The following is a 15109-nucleotide window of genomic DNA, read 5'->3' as shown; positions in this document are numbered from 1 at the left end:
GTGCTCTCATAATTAAAGACAGGCGAAGTAATGTATTCGTTTTTATAGCAATTAACACGTGATTGGTCAGCTAACTTAGCTCTCTCGCGTTATTGATAAAAGATTACCCATGCCAGTCGTCATTCAAAATAATAATAGCGCAAATCCTTAATTTGTGTGGTTTTTAGATTTAGCCTTCTAATTCTCAGTAAAACAAACACTAAGAAAAAAGGACGGAGAAAAAAACATTCAAGAGTAAGTTACCTAGATACGCTTTCATCCACACATTAATGTGAACAGTGAAACAGCATGATCAAAATACATATTAAAACATAAGCCAATGGGTCAATGCATTTTTGTACCATTACATGAATCTTACCTGGTCAAAAGAAATGCACACCAACTCATTTACCACAACGACCGTTGCTAACAAACATCTCCCTTTCCGTTTACGACAAAAACGGCAGTGCATCTGAGCATGCGCCTCCCTTTGGGAGACTCTTGGGAAATGTAGTTTGTAACTTGTTAACTGTGCTGGTATGTAGCCGTGGTTCCTCCAACCACAGAGGAGGAATGGTGCAGGTTTGTAGTGGCAGCCTTGTACTGAACTACAGAGCCACGCAGATCCTTTGTCTGACGCTTCAGAGTGCAGTGTGCCTGTAGGGAATTTGAGTTTTCTCCTTTGCACAATACGCATTGTATACACATCGTATCCCCCACATGTAGAACTACAGTTCCCAAAAAACCCTTTACTGCGACAAGGCGGTGATTTAAACTGGCGTAAATAAAACTTAAGCAACATGAAGAGGTCTGAAGCTTTTGAGACAGAGAAGGAGATTAAGGTATTGTTTGCTATTCTTATGTTAAATGCAACAAAATCGGGCAAAGTTTAAAGAACGACACGCGTCTGTTCTGATTGTTACATTTTATTTCATTTGCAGAAGCAGCATTGCTATTCAGCTTGAATTTGGAGTGTGTGTTGTTTAAGTACCCAAACGTCTAACTATACTAATCGGGACTATACTAATCGCCGATAAGTGTATTAGTAACTTGGTATTCTTTTTTCTCGGTAAATGAAAATACAAAGGAAAAACAATCTGGTTTGAATCTGCTATTAAGCAGCAGCGTAGCAATCACACATCGGCCGCTGGTATTAACATGTGCCGAAATGACAGGTGCATTCTTATTAAATTATTTTATAATCCTAAATACCCTTAATGATCTAGCTCAAGCTGTGAATTGCCAGTTAAATATTTAGATTATGGGTCTCATCTTAGGTTACTGGGGAAGTCTCGGTGTTTGCTTATATTTCTTCCAGCCTGAGAAACCAAATGAACCTGATATCTACAGGGGCTGTCCAGCTGTTTTATTTTTATGGAATTGATTACTCAAAGCGTTTGCTTCATCATAAGCCCCAGTTACCTGTAAAACGACTTGGAGCCTGGTTAGATGTATTACAGTTATGCAGGTAATTAAATAATTGGGTCAATTATGTTACCAAAAGCACAGGTAGGGTGGAACACGTATCAGAAAAAAAAACCCTTTCTGGGCCCTCCAGGAACTGAGTTTGAGATTCCTGTGTTAGGTAGTAAAGATTGTTCTCTTTGCCTGTTACTGTGCAAATACATTACTTTTAATGCACTTAATCATCTGGGGTTGCAGCAGGAGCCTTTGACATAAGAAAAGTCATCATACCATTCAGCTGGTTCATATCTAACATTGTAGACTTGTAGGAAAAAAACAGCCGGAGTAATATTTAATCTTTCCATTGTTTGAATGGCTGATCTGATAGGTCCAGTTCTTTGGTCTGGTCATTGTGCAAATTGAGATGATAATGAGCTGGTTGTTGCTTTTGGCTGGTTTGTTCAGATACAGCTACTGCATCTTAAAATGTAGGGCAGTGCAGAGAATTACAATACATTTTTTGAGACAATAAGGTGTTTCCACTTATAACGATCCCAAAATAAATTTAAACCGATGAAGCATCTATCCAGCATGGAGATTAAACTGGTTAATCGAAGAAAGTCCCAATGAGGAGTTCGCCCGTGATGTCAAGAACAGATTCAAAGGCTATTCTGCAGCCCACATCGCTGTAGGCCAAGATGGAGAGTCAGGAAACTTGGAGGTGGGCATGCAGCGTAAAGCAGGATTTGGTACAACTTCTGAAAGGTTTTGGCATGGTGGTTACCTGCTGAGAGCTGGGGGGATCTGTCCCAGGGATCCTAGGGGATGGTGAATGTGCTGCACCATTAGTGCCACTGGCCCTGTGCGTTCAGCTTCACGAGCTACAACTCTGCAAATTCAGCTGCGTAGACTTCATTTATTTGTATACGGCAACGACATCTCCTTCAGATGTAATACTGGGTTGTTTAGAAATATATAAATAAGAAGACAAATGTGCATGGAATCAAGGCTGATACCCTGTCATTAATCGCAAGTGAACAATACAGCCCTCCTTGGAAAAAGTCTTAAAAGCAACAGGCAATAAAGCTGTCACCCAGCAGCTTGACCTCTTGTTTTAATTACAGGCACGGGGAACGACATGCGTCGGAACAGCCCAGAGCCTCCGATACAAAACTGTACGGTGCAATTCAGGTAGAGAATTAGGACATGCTAACTGATACGCAGAGAGACGAAGGTGCACAAGTATACAATTTCTGGATACTTGTAGGGCTGGTTGTGGGCTGTGTGTTAGGAGAGGCTGGGACTGGAAATGCAGCTACTGTTTTGAAGTGTGATTCTTAATAAAACTTCTAACCATAAGGTTCCACAGTGACCAAATCGAAATACGACCCTATAGCGTTACATGATATGGAGCTCCAGTGCATCAGGTTGCAGTTGGAGTGTCTGTCAGGACAGGGAGGCTGAGGGTCATGGGGTCACTGTACCCTTGAACACTTTACTTCACTCAGATTGCTCCATTCTCTGCCTGCCTATATAAATGTAATCCCCAGGTCTTTTTTGACATCTTATTGCGAGTAAGGGTTTAAAATAAAGAACAGGTACAGGACTGGATCCACTGTGCCTTGCCTCCGAATGAGGCCTCTCGTTTGCTGCCCCGTCCATTTCTTCAGATCAGCACACGTGTTTCGATCATGTAAGACAGCGGAGAAAGTATGCAGAACGTGGTTCCTCTCGTTTATTGCTGCAGTGATGTTGTCCATATGAGCTGGGAGAGAACTCATTCCAGCTGGCCATCAGACCAGTAAGCCTGATGCTTTTACTTCGTGGTTTAAAAAAAGAAAAGAAAAGGATGAAAGGAGAAAAATTGCTGTTCATGGATAAAAAAGGAAATGTATTTAACTTCCAGAACTACTGGAAAACCACAGATAAACCAAATTATAAGGATAAAGTTCATCTCCATAGCTCTTTACTGTGGGATAGCTATAGACTTTAAATGGATAAAACGGAAAATGGCAAAGCCCAGGAACGTTTGCTTTTTTTCATGTTGTCAATTATCGAGATGTAATGTGCCCTTTCAGATTTCATTTTCAAGAGAAGAGTCTGAAAATGCATGCAGCATGTCGTTAACAAAATAAGTGGTGTTTAACCAGAGGTTTGAATTGTATTTTGGACAAAGTGCTCTGGTTTTAAATGACAAAGCAGACACAGATCTGTTTTGAGCATACATATGCACGGTATAAACAGTGCTCAGAAATCTCCAAATCCTTATTTTAAAATCATTGGGGACTCATCGCTTTTACTAGACATTGAATTAATTATACTGATATGATTGATGAGTTCCACTGACGACAACAGAGACAGATTTAGACCAATCTGCTGTTAGAACATTCTTGCTCTTGAAGCTTAATGCTCTGAGCTGACACATGAGCATTTAATTTCTCATTTTCATTGGAGTGTCTAAGAGGAGAAGCCACAGGGAGTAAAAAAGTAAATAACAGAAAGCTACAGAAAAATAACATCTTGCCCACAAATATAGTTTGAGATTTGGATATCTGCCAGTGTGATACCAATGTGTGCTGGTATTTACCCTGTGCAAATCATATTACTCCAAGAATGGAATTTTGATTCTTTATCCAATGAAGTCATAGATGAGCCTTTTTACAGCTCATATTTGGATACAATTATTGGCAGCCTGAAACCGATAACAGTTTGTAATATCGTGCGTTTAACACACAATGCTTTTTTCTTCTCGGTTTCATTTCTGTCCATTTTAAATGGATGTTCTGAAGAAACTGGAGATACAGTCATGGACTACAAATGGCAGAGCCCACCTGTCTCATTTGGTTGATCCCACCCGAATATTTCTTTCAGTCCTTTCGTGAAAGACACCACTGTATCAGTTTCCACTATAAAGCTTGTTCCAGACTACCACAACTCCTTGTGAAGAAAGGCCTCCATTTCTGTTTTAAAACCACTTTCTCTTTGTTTCCACCTGTGCGGTGCTTTCTGTGAAGAGCAGACAATACTTTAATGGACATCATTGGTGTCTTTGAGGATGTTGAAATACAAATACAAAGTTACTGTATGTTTTCTTGTAGTCCTCCCTCTTTGAGACGGGAAAAAAAAGATCCATTTATTGCTGACTGTCAGAGTCGGATGTTGCTCCAATCCCAGGAATTATTTGATTGCTGTTGTCTGGATGGCTTCCAGAGTGGCAATATCTTTCTTTCTACCGTGCTGATGGAAATTCTAAGTGATGTCCTTCTAATACATCCAACAGTTCCAACAGAAAAACCCTACATTTACATTCTACTTGTTTAATTATATGTCCAATCTTTGTGTTGGCATTTATATTTCTTCTCCAAATTGTCAAGTTACAAGATTATCTACCCTTTCTAGTTTCATGTTGACATGAAATCCTACTGTTATATAGGCGATCCTCTATTTTAGTTCTAATGATAATTTTCTTAACCTTGCGTGTAATAGAAGTAGGACATAATGGTGTTCTTTATCTCCGTGATGTAAGGGTGTTGATAGGCTTTTGTGAGTGAGCTCATGGCAAAAGCCCTTACAGAGGGCTGTTTTTAATCAAATTTAGATGTGGTTGCTCCAGGATGGCCAGCTATAACACGAAGCGATAAAATTGTGTTTCCAAGAATTATTTAGTATTTTTAGGTTTGTTCCTATTTGCAGTGCTCTTTCAAGGCACAGTAGTTTTGATTGCTAAGGCATGAAAGTCAGACTAGTCTTATCATTGTTTACAACATGGCACAGATCCAGCAACAGTGGCTAAATGAATTGGAGAACTTAGTCTGATCAAACCAATATGTAGATTGCTAAGCTTATCTGGAAACTCAAGCACAAAGTGTACAAATTTCATAAACTCTGAAAAGATAATGCTATATATTTTTGTATGCAAGCCTAGTAACTGCAGGATGGGAATACAGTACTGTGTGTGTGTATACCCAGGAAGCTAAATAGATTTATGCTAAAGAATCCTAAACCCATATTAATAAAAAAGGATGCTTTAATTTGAATTATGAAGGTCATGCCATAGTGTTTTGAACACTTATTCATTAAATATCCTTCTCTTCCACATGGAGGTGGGTTGTAGCTCTTCAACAGCCCCTGTTTGTTTTCCAGTAAATACCATTTCTTAGACCAAAGGGTCTCAGTTCAGCAATGGTTGATGCAGTTTAAAGTGGAGAGAGAGTCTAAATTTGCTTGTTATCTTGGGGTTAAACAACCTTTAATTCCGATCACCTGGTCCTTCAGGATACGTCTCACAACAGAGGAGATTCACACTCTCTAATTCCAAACGCTCACACCAGTGATTTGCAATTTAATCTCTGCGGCGCTCATTAAAGTGTTTTGTGTTTCCCAGGGCAATTCGGTTAAATTAACAAAGTACTAAAGCAAAAAACCTGATTATGTGGCCACGAGTCTAAATATAGTTAATCAATTCCTCAACAAAATGTTAACCAGTGAATTAGTGTAAACAGAACAATTTATGGGGGGCTGGTGTGTCCTCCTGTCTTGTCAGGCCCGGTATTTAGGCAGAGCGGGTGTCACTATCAGCAGAATCAGCATCTTATTTGCCACCAGCAATTTTGATGTTTTAGTCATGGTATTGGCTGCTGACGCTATTAATGGGCCAATAATTGAGAAATAGTGTCGGCTGCTCTCATAAAACAGACTTCGGATCGCAGAGCCGGGCAGCGCGCTGCCCGCGGTGGGTAGATTTACATCCCGAGCCCGTGAGGAACGGCGGAGTGCCACGCGCCTCTTGCCGGCTTCATCAGACCCCCGCTGGCCCGCGCAGGGAGGAGGGGGAAAAAATACCGCAGGCCGAGAGTGTTGGGGACCATTACACTAATGGACCTGGCAAATGAAGGAAAGCCCAGACGCGGTGCTTTATTACCAGAGGGGGCAATTTCCTGCTGCATTCATAATAGCCCGAGCACCGGGTATTGATCAGCCCATCATGCTACTAATCCTCTATAAAATTACTTATCGCCGAGGAAGTGTTAATCCAGCCCCGGCCTGTGTCCTGTGCTTTTTACTGCCTGTTGGGAGAGGGATGCTCAGGCTGTTTATGTCCCTGTGATTTAGGACCATGCCATGTGGGGGTGGCGTTCGGGTGGTCCTGCTTACTGGACAGGATTACTCTGTCTTCCCAGATTGGCAGTGTTTGGCCTGTCCCTGTGGTTTAAAGCACTGCATCTCCCTCTTAATTAAGGGGCATTGAATTGCCTGCTTCCTCTAACTTATGATTCTCATTCGAAAGCAAGTGCTGGACATTGCATTTGAAAATGGAGCTGCATTAGGCTTGCTTTACGGAAATAATTTTTGTCTTTTGCGGGAGGTTGATATTGGCAGCGTCAGCACTGTACTGCATCGCCTCCTATAAAGTCACAAAGATTCTGGTTCACCACAGATTTGTCGTGTCTTGAGGGTAATAGTGAACCAAGAGGGAGATGTAGCAAGTGTTTGTGCTCATGGTCAGCAGCACCACGAATTATGGTGAACTGGAATATCACGAGGCCTTGAAGCGCGCTAGCGCTGGTCCTCATGGTTCTGATTCAGCGTGGGGAAAATGTGGGCCAGTGGAAAGAATTGTGCAGCTGTGATTCTTAACAGCTCCACTGTTTGTGACTCCTGCAGGCCATATTCACAGGATGAGATGGGTATCCACTGTGAAAGCAATGTAAGCGTTATTAATTAACGCATGACTGCACAATTACAGACTGCGTGTGCACCCTTACATGTTAATAAGAAGTCCGTTAAGGGGGTGAAAAATATCAATGCTGCCTGCTTGTGATCTATCACTTATGTGGCCTATTGCATAGTCCACTTCAGCCATTTATTTAAAGGTGTAAAGTTTTCTCATCAGTACAGCTTTCATCACCTCTGCCCTCAGCTAATCAAATAGTTTACCTTGAGGGAAACATTTATCTCTCACTTTCATTATTTCCATTTCTGTAGCCGTAAAGAATATATATTTATGTCTTCTGAAGGCTGTAACAGTGAAACTAGGTATTGATCTAGATATTTGGTAATTTCTTTCTACCTTGCCATCAATATCATGTCAACATATGTCTGTGCTGTGGTTGACCTCACAAATAGCTCTTTTTTTTGTTCCCTTTGGAGCTCAATGATATACTATGCTGAAAACTAAATCAATGAATTAATATGAAGTTTTTAGTATTATTCCACAACCCCCAAGGCCTGAGCTGCAGCATTGATCGGGTGTAAGCACGCAGGTTGATTAGTATGATGCGAGGTGAAGTTTTGTGACTTCCTGTCCAAGCAGTGCGTTGCTGCGCTGGCCCTAATGGGCAAAGACGTGCCCAGGAGGTGGTGTAAAAGTTTCCCGGTGCGCTCTTACTTATCTGCTCTTCATTTAAAACACAGTGCTTGGATAAATAAGTAAAATAAATGGTACATTAATCTTTAGTTCCTTTACTGCAATGTCAAGTTAAAGGGATGTCCTCTGTACATATATTCTGGTCATTTTCTTTACATTTCCAAATTCAGAAGTCACCTGCTGCAGATTTCGCATGAGAGAGGCTGTTGTGATGTCTTTTCTAAACCATTTAGGAATGTAAGAAAGGCCAAACAGGTTCCGAATAGGTTGTGGTGACTCTTGATTTGGGGGTGTCTTCTTAAGAGAACCCAAGATCAGGGACCTTTTTATCTCCTGTGCAGTAAGTTTCTTCGGATATGTGAAAGACCTGATACCCAGATGAGAGAAGCATGAACTCTGCCTGTCTTTAATACTGTTCAACGCGTCACTTTCCATTGTGGTGACGGTATTAACTATACGTTCCGGGTGTCCTACTGGCTCGAAGACCAAAACATGATAAGAGGCTGCCTCCTTAATCTTGCAAACCATTGTATCCTTTATTGGGTCTTTCTGCTACATAGCATGATATTCCAAGTTTTTGTTTTTTTATTACAGCTCATCTTACAAATAAAGTGAAATTGTCTAAACTGAATGCAGCCAGATGTCTGTTTCAGATTAAAAGTCCTGCGCCTTTGTGCAAAAACACCGCTAGGTGGGCCTTTCACAAGCCACTGTAAATGTTTACTGTTGAGTCACAGATTATAGGAGCTTTTCTATAAATAAGCACAGTGCACGTGAGGGACTGACTGGTACCTGGTACAGTTTGTGCAGGTCTGGGGTGCCGTGGAAATGCCCTGACTCATTACTCACTGTTGTTTTAATGTACTGACACTCTCCACTCCCCACTGCAGCCCTTTCTTTCTCCTGTTCCTAATAATAAAACATCTTAACCTTGCTCCTGAACGCTCCAGTCAGGTGGTAGTCATCGACTTGGAAGAAAATGAGATGAAAGTGGGCCGCCATTTTTTTTTCTCCCAAACAACGTTGTGAGGTTTAAAGGCCCACCCCATGCTATGCGTTCCGTGAAATTTTACTGTTGTGGTAAAAAGAGGTTAGAGTTGGTCTTTTTAAAGGTACCTGTTTCTTTAAAGGTCTTTGCTGCCGAAATGCAGCATTAGGATCACATCACAAGTATTTACGCATGATAGCGTTGTCTTTTTCATATAGGCTTTAAATGATGAAGTGGCTTTGTTTCTGAATTGTTTCATACTGTAGCTTCTTTGTGCATTTGTGGAGTTGTCTCGTTAAAGATTGTCTGGGAGTTTCCTTTGTTTTAGTTACCAGTTTTCTTCTGTGCACAAAATCCTGTATGTGTATTTTTTTTTAAAGACTTCTGAGCTCCTGTTCATAAGCCTACACTTTGCATGCATTTGTGATTTGAGACGGAAAAAGAGCAGGATTTGCGGCAGACAGCTTGAGTGGCATGCTGTCAGTTTCTGCTTTTCATGAATTGGCAATGGTCTCATTTAGGACCTTGAGGTATGTGTCTGGCTGGACAGAATGAGTGCGCTTTGCATGTTCTTCAGAAGACAACCACTCCTCGCTGCCTCGCAGTAAGCATTGGTGCATGACAGTTGCCTTTCATCGCTGTCTTCTTAGCGCTTAACCTTTGACCCCCCCACTTAGTCACTGTGCAATGGTTAAAGCAGGACGGAATGTTTCTGAATGACGGGCATCGGCCTGCGGCGTGCTTGTCATTATTTGACTGTCAAGAGTAGCCCGCCGTTGGGTTTCATCAGGATTTTAAACCTTTGTTCAACAGTCCATACTTCTAGCTTCCAGCGCTGTCAACTATATGATCAAAAGTGCATAAAAAATGCCCCTGACTGAATATTACCCCCCCTCTCCTCCTATCATAATATAGGCAGATTTTTTTCTCTCTCTCCCGTCTCTCGTTCAATTTATTCAGATGAGTTTCACTGGGGCCAGCAGGTCGTATCTTGTTGCCAGGGTAAAAGCCTGAACTGTTGTCTCTTGTGAGAGAGGGGAGACAGGGAGAGTTGGGGGGGGGTATCGCGTCTTGTAATTTAGAAAGTGGGCAGCCCTGCCTGGCAGCTCGGAGTCTCGGGGTTGTCTTGCCTGTCCTGCCCTGCGCGTGAAGAGACAAGACGGCCTGAGGCAAGGGGCACCCTGCGGTGCCCAGGTCAGCTGTCAAGCTGGAATGTCGATTATGAGCTCATACTGTAACGTGGAGGCAGGGAGAGGTCAGACACTGTAATTTGTAGCACAGTGTTAAAACCCAAGAAGCACACAGGAATGTGCAGAATATGCATGGAGGGATTTTTCATTTTGAATTGAAGTATGAGTAAGATAAGGATTTCTGTTTTTTTTAAATTAATTAGCTGCCTTTTCTTACAGCAGCACATTGTTATACAGTATATTGTGGTTCTACTAATTTTTTTCTCTAGTCTTTTTTGTGACCCAAAACCGAGTAGGCAAACTGCATTTCTTGCATACAGCAGTCAAGTGGCAAATTGTTTTATTGCTAAATTCTCAGAAAAATGGAAATTGTCCACTTCCCCTTCAACATCCGTTTGCCTTTCTTTTGCACAAATAACTCTTACTCTCAAAAGTCTTGTTTTCTGTTGTTCTCTTTGCTCTCAGGTGCAACCGTGGTATTTTGGGAAACACTCCATTGCTGTAGTTAATGAACAGGATGGGTCAACTGGCTTCCTCTGTTTATGCCCTGGAGTTACGCAAGGTCTTTTTTATCTGATTTAGGAAGTGTCACATCCACAACCTGATCTGAGCAGCCACTTTCTGAATCTCATGCGTCTGAAATCTAAAAATCCCGAATAACGAGAAAGACGACCAAAGAACCAGAAAACTCCAGTGGAACAGACTCTTCAAGCAAAACGGCCTCAGTTTTGTTTGCTGTTCCTGAACTGCACAATGTGCCAGATAACCCAGTGACATTGGTAGAATGGGAAAAGTGATTACATGTCCTCCTTGCTGAACTACAGTCTTCTTGCACATTTATTACATTTCTCTAACATTTGTGTAACTTAATGGTTCTCTCCATATAGGAGGAGACCCATTCCAGTCTCCTACAAGCTGTATTCTCACTGCTACAGCTGAATGTCAATAACTAGGATCTAACTTAACATTAAGACTAACAGACTAAAAGTGTAGAGTTCGTATAATTAGTAAAAGTGGAGAATTAGTATATTTTAAAAATGGCTTGACTTCAGATACTGTACGTCCGCACTCTGACTTGTAAGACAAGCAGCCAGATCATGCCAGTCTCCTGTCCTGTAGGCTGTTTCAATCTTTAACACTGACAGGAGAAATCGTTGAGAGCCTGCACTGTGCCCCAGCGGACAGCCGTCCGGACCATCGCTGAGCCATTGCTATGTCTATCGTGACTCTTTACCGAGATGTGGGCCTGGAGGCTCCTAGACAGAAATAAGAGAATGCTTGGCATACGGACAAACAAGACTAACACTACCTATAGAGCAACAGTGACCCCCAACTTCAGGCCAGCTTGGCTGTGTAGCATGTGTATTCAGAAGCAGAAAGGATCAGGCTTCCCAGAGAATAGAAGGTAATACCAGTTAAAACCAAAACTCGGAATGGAATGGAACATAACTACTGTATGACATTATTAACTATAGCGGGAACTGATTGTAATTTTATGTATCTGATTGTAATGTAAATGTACCTTTTAAGGTAGTAAAAACAGGAAATGTTTAGTGAAGGATGTGGATAATTACCATGATTTAACGCTTTATTTTAAGGACTGTGGGGCATAATTACAATGGTGTTGTGTAGGTAGTAATGTATAGAATTCTGTCATTCTTTTAGATATGATATAGGCATCACTTTAATCTCTTTAGTAAGCGATTCCCCACATACAGTAGCTCCACAGCTCCTAACTTGCGAGGAATAGACAGCTTCTGCAGAGTTATGTATGTCTGTAAGTCACTTCTCTGTAATGGGATGACAATAGGGATTAGTGAGTAGATTCTTTAAACATTTTTTTTTTGGGGGGGTGGTTGAGTTAATGCTCTCTTATCAGCTTCTACAGGATGCTGTAGCAGCAGTATTTCCATGACTGTCAATTAGAATGAAGATCGTTAGCTTCAACAGTATAAATGTTCCGACACTGGTTTTCTTATGTGAAGCGATGTTAGTGACAAATGCTTTTTTTCAGTTTTATTTTGCTACTTGGTTTCTTTTTTTGTCTTATTGTTGATTTACGTATGCAGGTTTTTAAAAAAGTATTTTAAGTCATCTTGTATGCATGCTAGTGCAAAATAAGCTGCTGTTTTGCTGTCATTTTTGGAGCTTAAAATGTTTTGAAATGCGTGGAATGATTTTCAAAAGCGAGAAGTAAACAATATTTAAATGAGGGCATATATCCAGTACTGTACACTGTATGCACCTCTATATCATTTGTTAGCCAGTGTGTGTGTGGAAGACGGAGAGAGACTGAGGCATTTGTTGTTAGTGAAAGCTCTCCGCTGTGGAGAGGAGCGATTGCTGTTTGAAAAGCTGAGTGCAGCCCATAATTTTGTTTTGAAAGATGAACTGTTGGTGTCTTTTGTTCTGGCTTTTGATTCTGCTGCTGATCAGGTGTTCCCAGGATTTCTGCTTACTCTAGTAAAATTACTGTACATCAAATAGCAGATGACTGAGTAGTCTGTCAGAGTAGTCGCACTTTATATGGGCAGCGTGAGACAGGAGCAGAAAGATAGAGTGCTAATAGGCACGCTCACACGATCTCCCCGATCCTCTGACAGCTATTTCCTTTTGTTCTCCACGCCGACCCACTTTCTGCCAGGCATCTGTGACATGTTTCGCAAAAGATCAAACAATCCAGTGACACCTGATTACGATGTACTGCTTGTTTACAGTTGCCTTATGAAGGACCCCCAGACAACAAGGGAGACTTCACCTCAACTAATTAAATTTGCACCTGGGATTCCAGTTGTGACAAGAATTCGAGGGGTGTGTTTATTTAACTCAATGTATTGTACCCGGTGTACATGCTGTGTGTGCATGTAAGAGTGTACTGTCTCGGTGCACAAATATGCACAGAGCTATGCACTGGTGTGTGCACTGAGTACATCTTCTAGACTACTGACACATATTCACGGTGCAGTTTTTCTGTCTTCTCCACCTGATCTGCTGTACAGAGGGGCTGCTGTGCATCTCCATTCTGTGCCATGCAGTAGTGCATGAAGCGAGTCCCCTCCTGAGTGCAAAGCGAGCTCTTAGGGATCTTTTGGGACACTTAATAATGCAGTTAGCAGAATATAATTATTCTGTATGGATCTGCACCTTATGTGACACATGAGCTTCTGTTCCACTTTATATTTCTGGTATAGATCATCAAAGCACAGGATGCATCATCCTTAGCCTAGCTGTCAGCACAGACCTGTCTGCTGTTTGCAGGGTGTTGGCAATACAGGTACCAGTTCAAATGCAAAGCAAAGCCCTTCTTGTGTAGCCTTTATATCCAAGACTTATCCTGCAAGTTTGCATGAGTCTTGGCCACATTTTTTTCTAGTCCATGTGGATATTGAGTTAATTGCGGAGGGTGGATAGATTCAGACTAGTTGCAATGCAAGCCTCAGTGGTAGAAGCAACGTAGTGTTTAAAATGCCTTTAAACTACCATTAACAACCAGACGATGAAAAGTTGAGTGAGTTTCAGTGCCATGCAGGGGGTCTGGCTCCTCTCTTGACTTTGGGCTCACAAAGCCAGATTTCTCCTGACGTGCGTGGCCATCTCTGTTTCCCGATGTGTGCCATCCCAGTCTGACCTGTGCTGAGAGTGTGATGTCCAGGCGTGGCATGAAGGGGGCGCTCCTTCCCCAGCTGCGGGAGGTGCACTCATGATTTGTGGCTTTTCCTGCATCTCAGAATTGACCTGTCCCAACTACTGGTCATGCTGTATTACATAGGTTAGATTAAGTAATTATTTCTAGGCCACTGACTACAAGCAAGATTAATAGTTTTTGAAACGGCTGTAATGGAAGCCTGACCTAGCTTGGCTCAAGCATTATTTCTCGTTTCACCCAGCTCCCATCTTTCTCACCTCTGGGCTTCAGCCGAGTGTAATTTATGTTTGTTCTGCTCTGCAGAAGGGAGGAGGTCAGTTTTAATGAGAGGAGGTGGACAGGTCTGCAGGAGAGGAGATGCTTCTGTCCAAAATCGAAAGAAAACCCAACCCTTGCTACAGATGGCATGGCTGTACATTTTATCAGCGGAATGTGTTTGTCCTGATTTCGCTGGGCTTTAAACCCATTGAAGAGGGAGGTGTTGAGCGTGCTGAAATTTGCATTTTGCGTTTTTGTGCATCACCTTGATGCTAATGTCACTTCCCCTTTGTGAGTGTGTGGCATATACAGTATACGTTATATAACCCTCATGCTGCAGAAGCTCATTTCTAAAATCCACTTCAGGATCTTAAAACAGATGTCCAGCACTGCAGACCGAGGTGTATTTATACCCCTTCCATTCAGGCATTTCCTCAGCCCCGGCATTATTCTTCCTGCGCTGTCCATTAATAAGTAAGGGAAGTTAATCAGGTAATTGCTGACTGCAGTCTGTGCACTTCCACAGTTTTAATTGCAGCTGTGCAGTGTTGTTTTGGTTTTGTTTACAAAGGATGCAGGTCAGTGGGTTGGGAAAAACCCACCTCTTGGGTATTTAACCTTTTTGCAAGAGAATAATGATTCAATAAAACCTCTTTTTCTGATCCTGGGCACGCATTTGTAACGATATCAGAACGTCTTGCAATGTTCTATGATACTCCTTTGGCACTATGTTTTTTTCAGCCCACCACAGTATTGTAGTGCTACCAGTAATAGTAGTAAAAATAGTGCAAGCCATGTTTGTTTGAATTGTACTTACATCCTATTTAGAAAAATAATGCATATTAACAGCTTAATCTATTTGGAATAATTGACCCTTGATTTTAGGAACTAATAAGAGAAGACCAAAATATTTTAAGAGTGGCTGAAAGAGTCTGTTATTTAATCCAGATGTATGAGCTACACAATGTCCAATATCCTGCTGGCTTTCCTCTTTGGCTTGCTACTTAGGGAAATGGTATTTTATTAAAGTTCACATGCGAGCTTGTTGCTGGAAATAAATGCTATATTCGTTTTTACAGATAACACGATTTTTAAAAGAAAGTCCGTACTCTTGATTTTAATGAGTGGGTGAGATGATTCACTATGGGAGAGACACTCTTTCCTGTTAATGGTCACGGCAAGCAGGAGGAGCCTGTTGCAAAAAGCGCAGTGCACAAGTTGGGACTACACCCTCAATGGGATGCCAGGGCATTACAGGCCCCGTGCGCAGGTTTTTC

General features: G+C 41.7%; 2 protein-coding genes across 5 annotated transcripts in view; one reads left to right on the top strand and one right to left on the bottom strand.

The window, feature by feature from the left end:
- The window catches only part of rpgrip1l (RPGRIP1 like), a 62647-nt gene extending 62167 nt beyond the window's left edge, over positions 1-480 (bottom strand). Inside the window, exon 1 of the mRNA XM_088613575.1 lies at positions 359-480. The gene's annotated coding sequence lies outside the window, so the exon portion shown is untranslated. The remainder of the gene's footprint in view (positions 1-358) is intronic.
- A 189-nt stretch (positions 481-669) lies between these two features.
- The window catches only part of fto (FTO alpha-ketoglutarate dependent dioxygenase), a 187832-nt gene continuing 173392 nt past the window's right edge, over positions 670-15109 (top strand). For 3 of the 4 annotated variants that reach the window (XM_088613960.1, XM_088613962.1, XM_088613959.1), the window contains exon 1: positions 674-821. In XM_088613960.1, coding sequence (XP_088470086.1) covers positions 780-821 — 42 coding nt within the window. In that variant the 5' untranslated portion in view covers positions 674-779. Of the gene's footprint in view, positions 822-15109 lie in introns of all 4 variants that reach the window. The other variant, XM_088613961.1, reaches the window with a different exon arrangement.

Source organism: Lepisosteus platostomus, chromosome 20 (assembly GCF_059453375.1).
Source record: "Lepisosteus platostomus isolate fLepPlt1 chromosome 20, fLepPlt1.hap1, whole genome shotgun sequence".
Taxonomy (NCBI): domain Eukaryota; kingdom Metazoa; phylum Chordata; class Actinopteri; order Semionotiformes; family Lepisosteidae; genus Lepisosteus; species Lepisosteus platostomus.
This window is presented reverse-complemented; position numbering and strand designations above follow the sequence as displayed.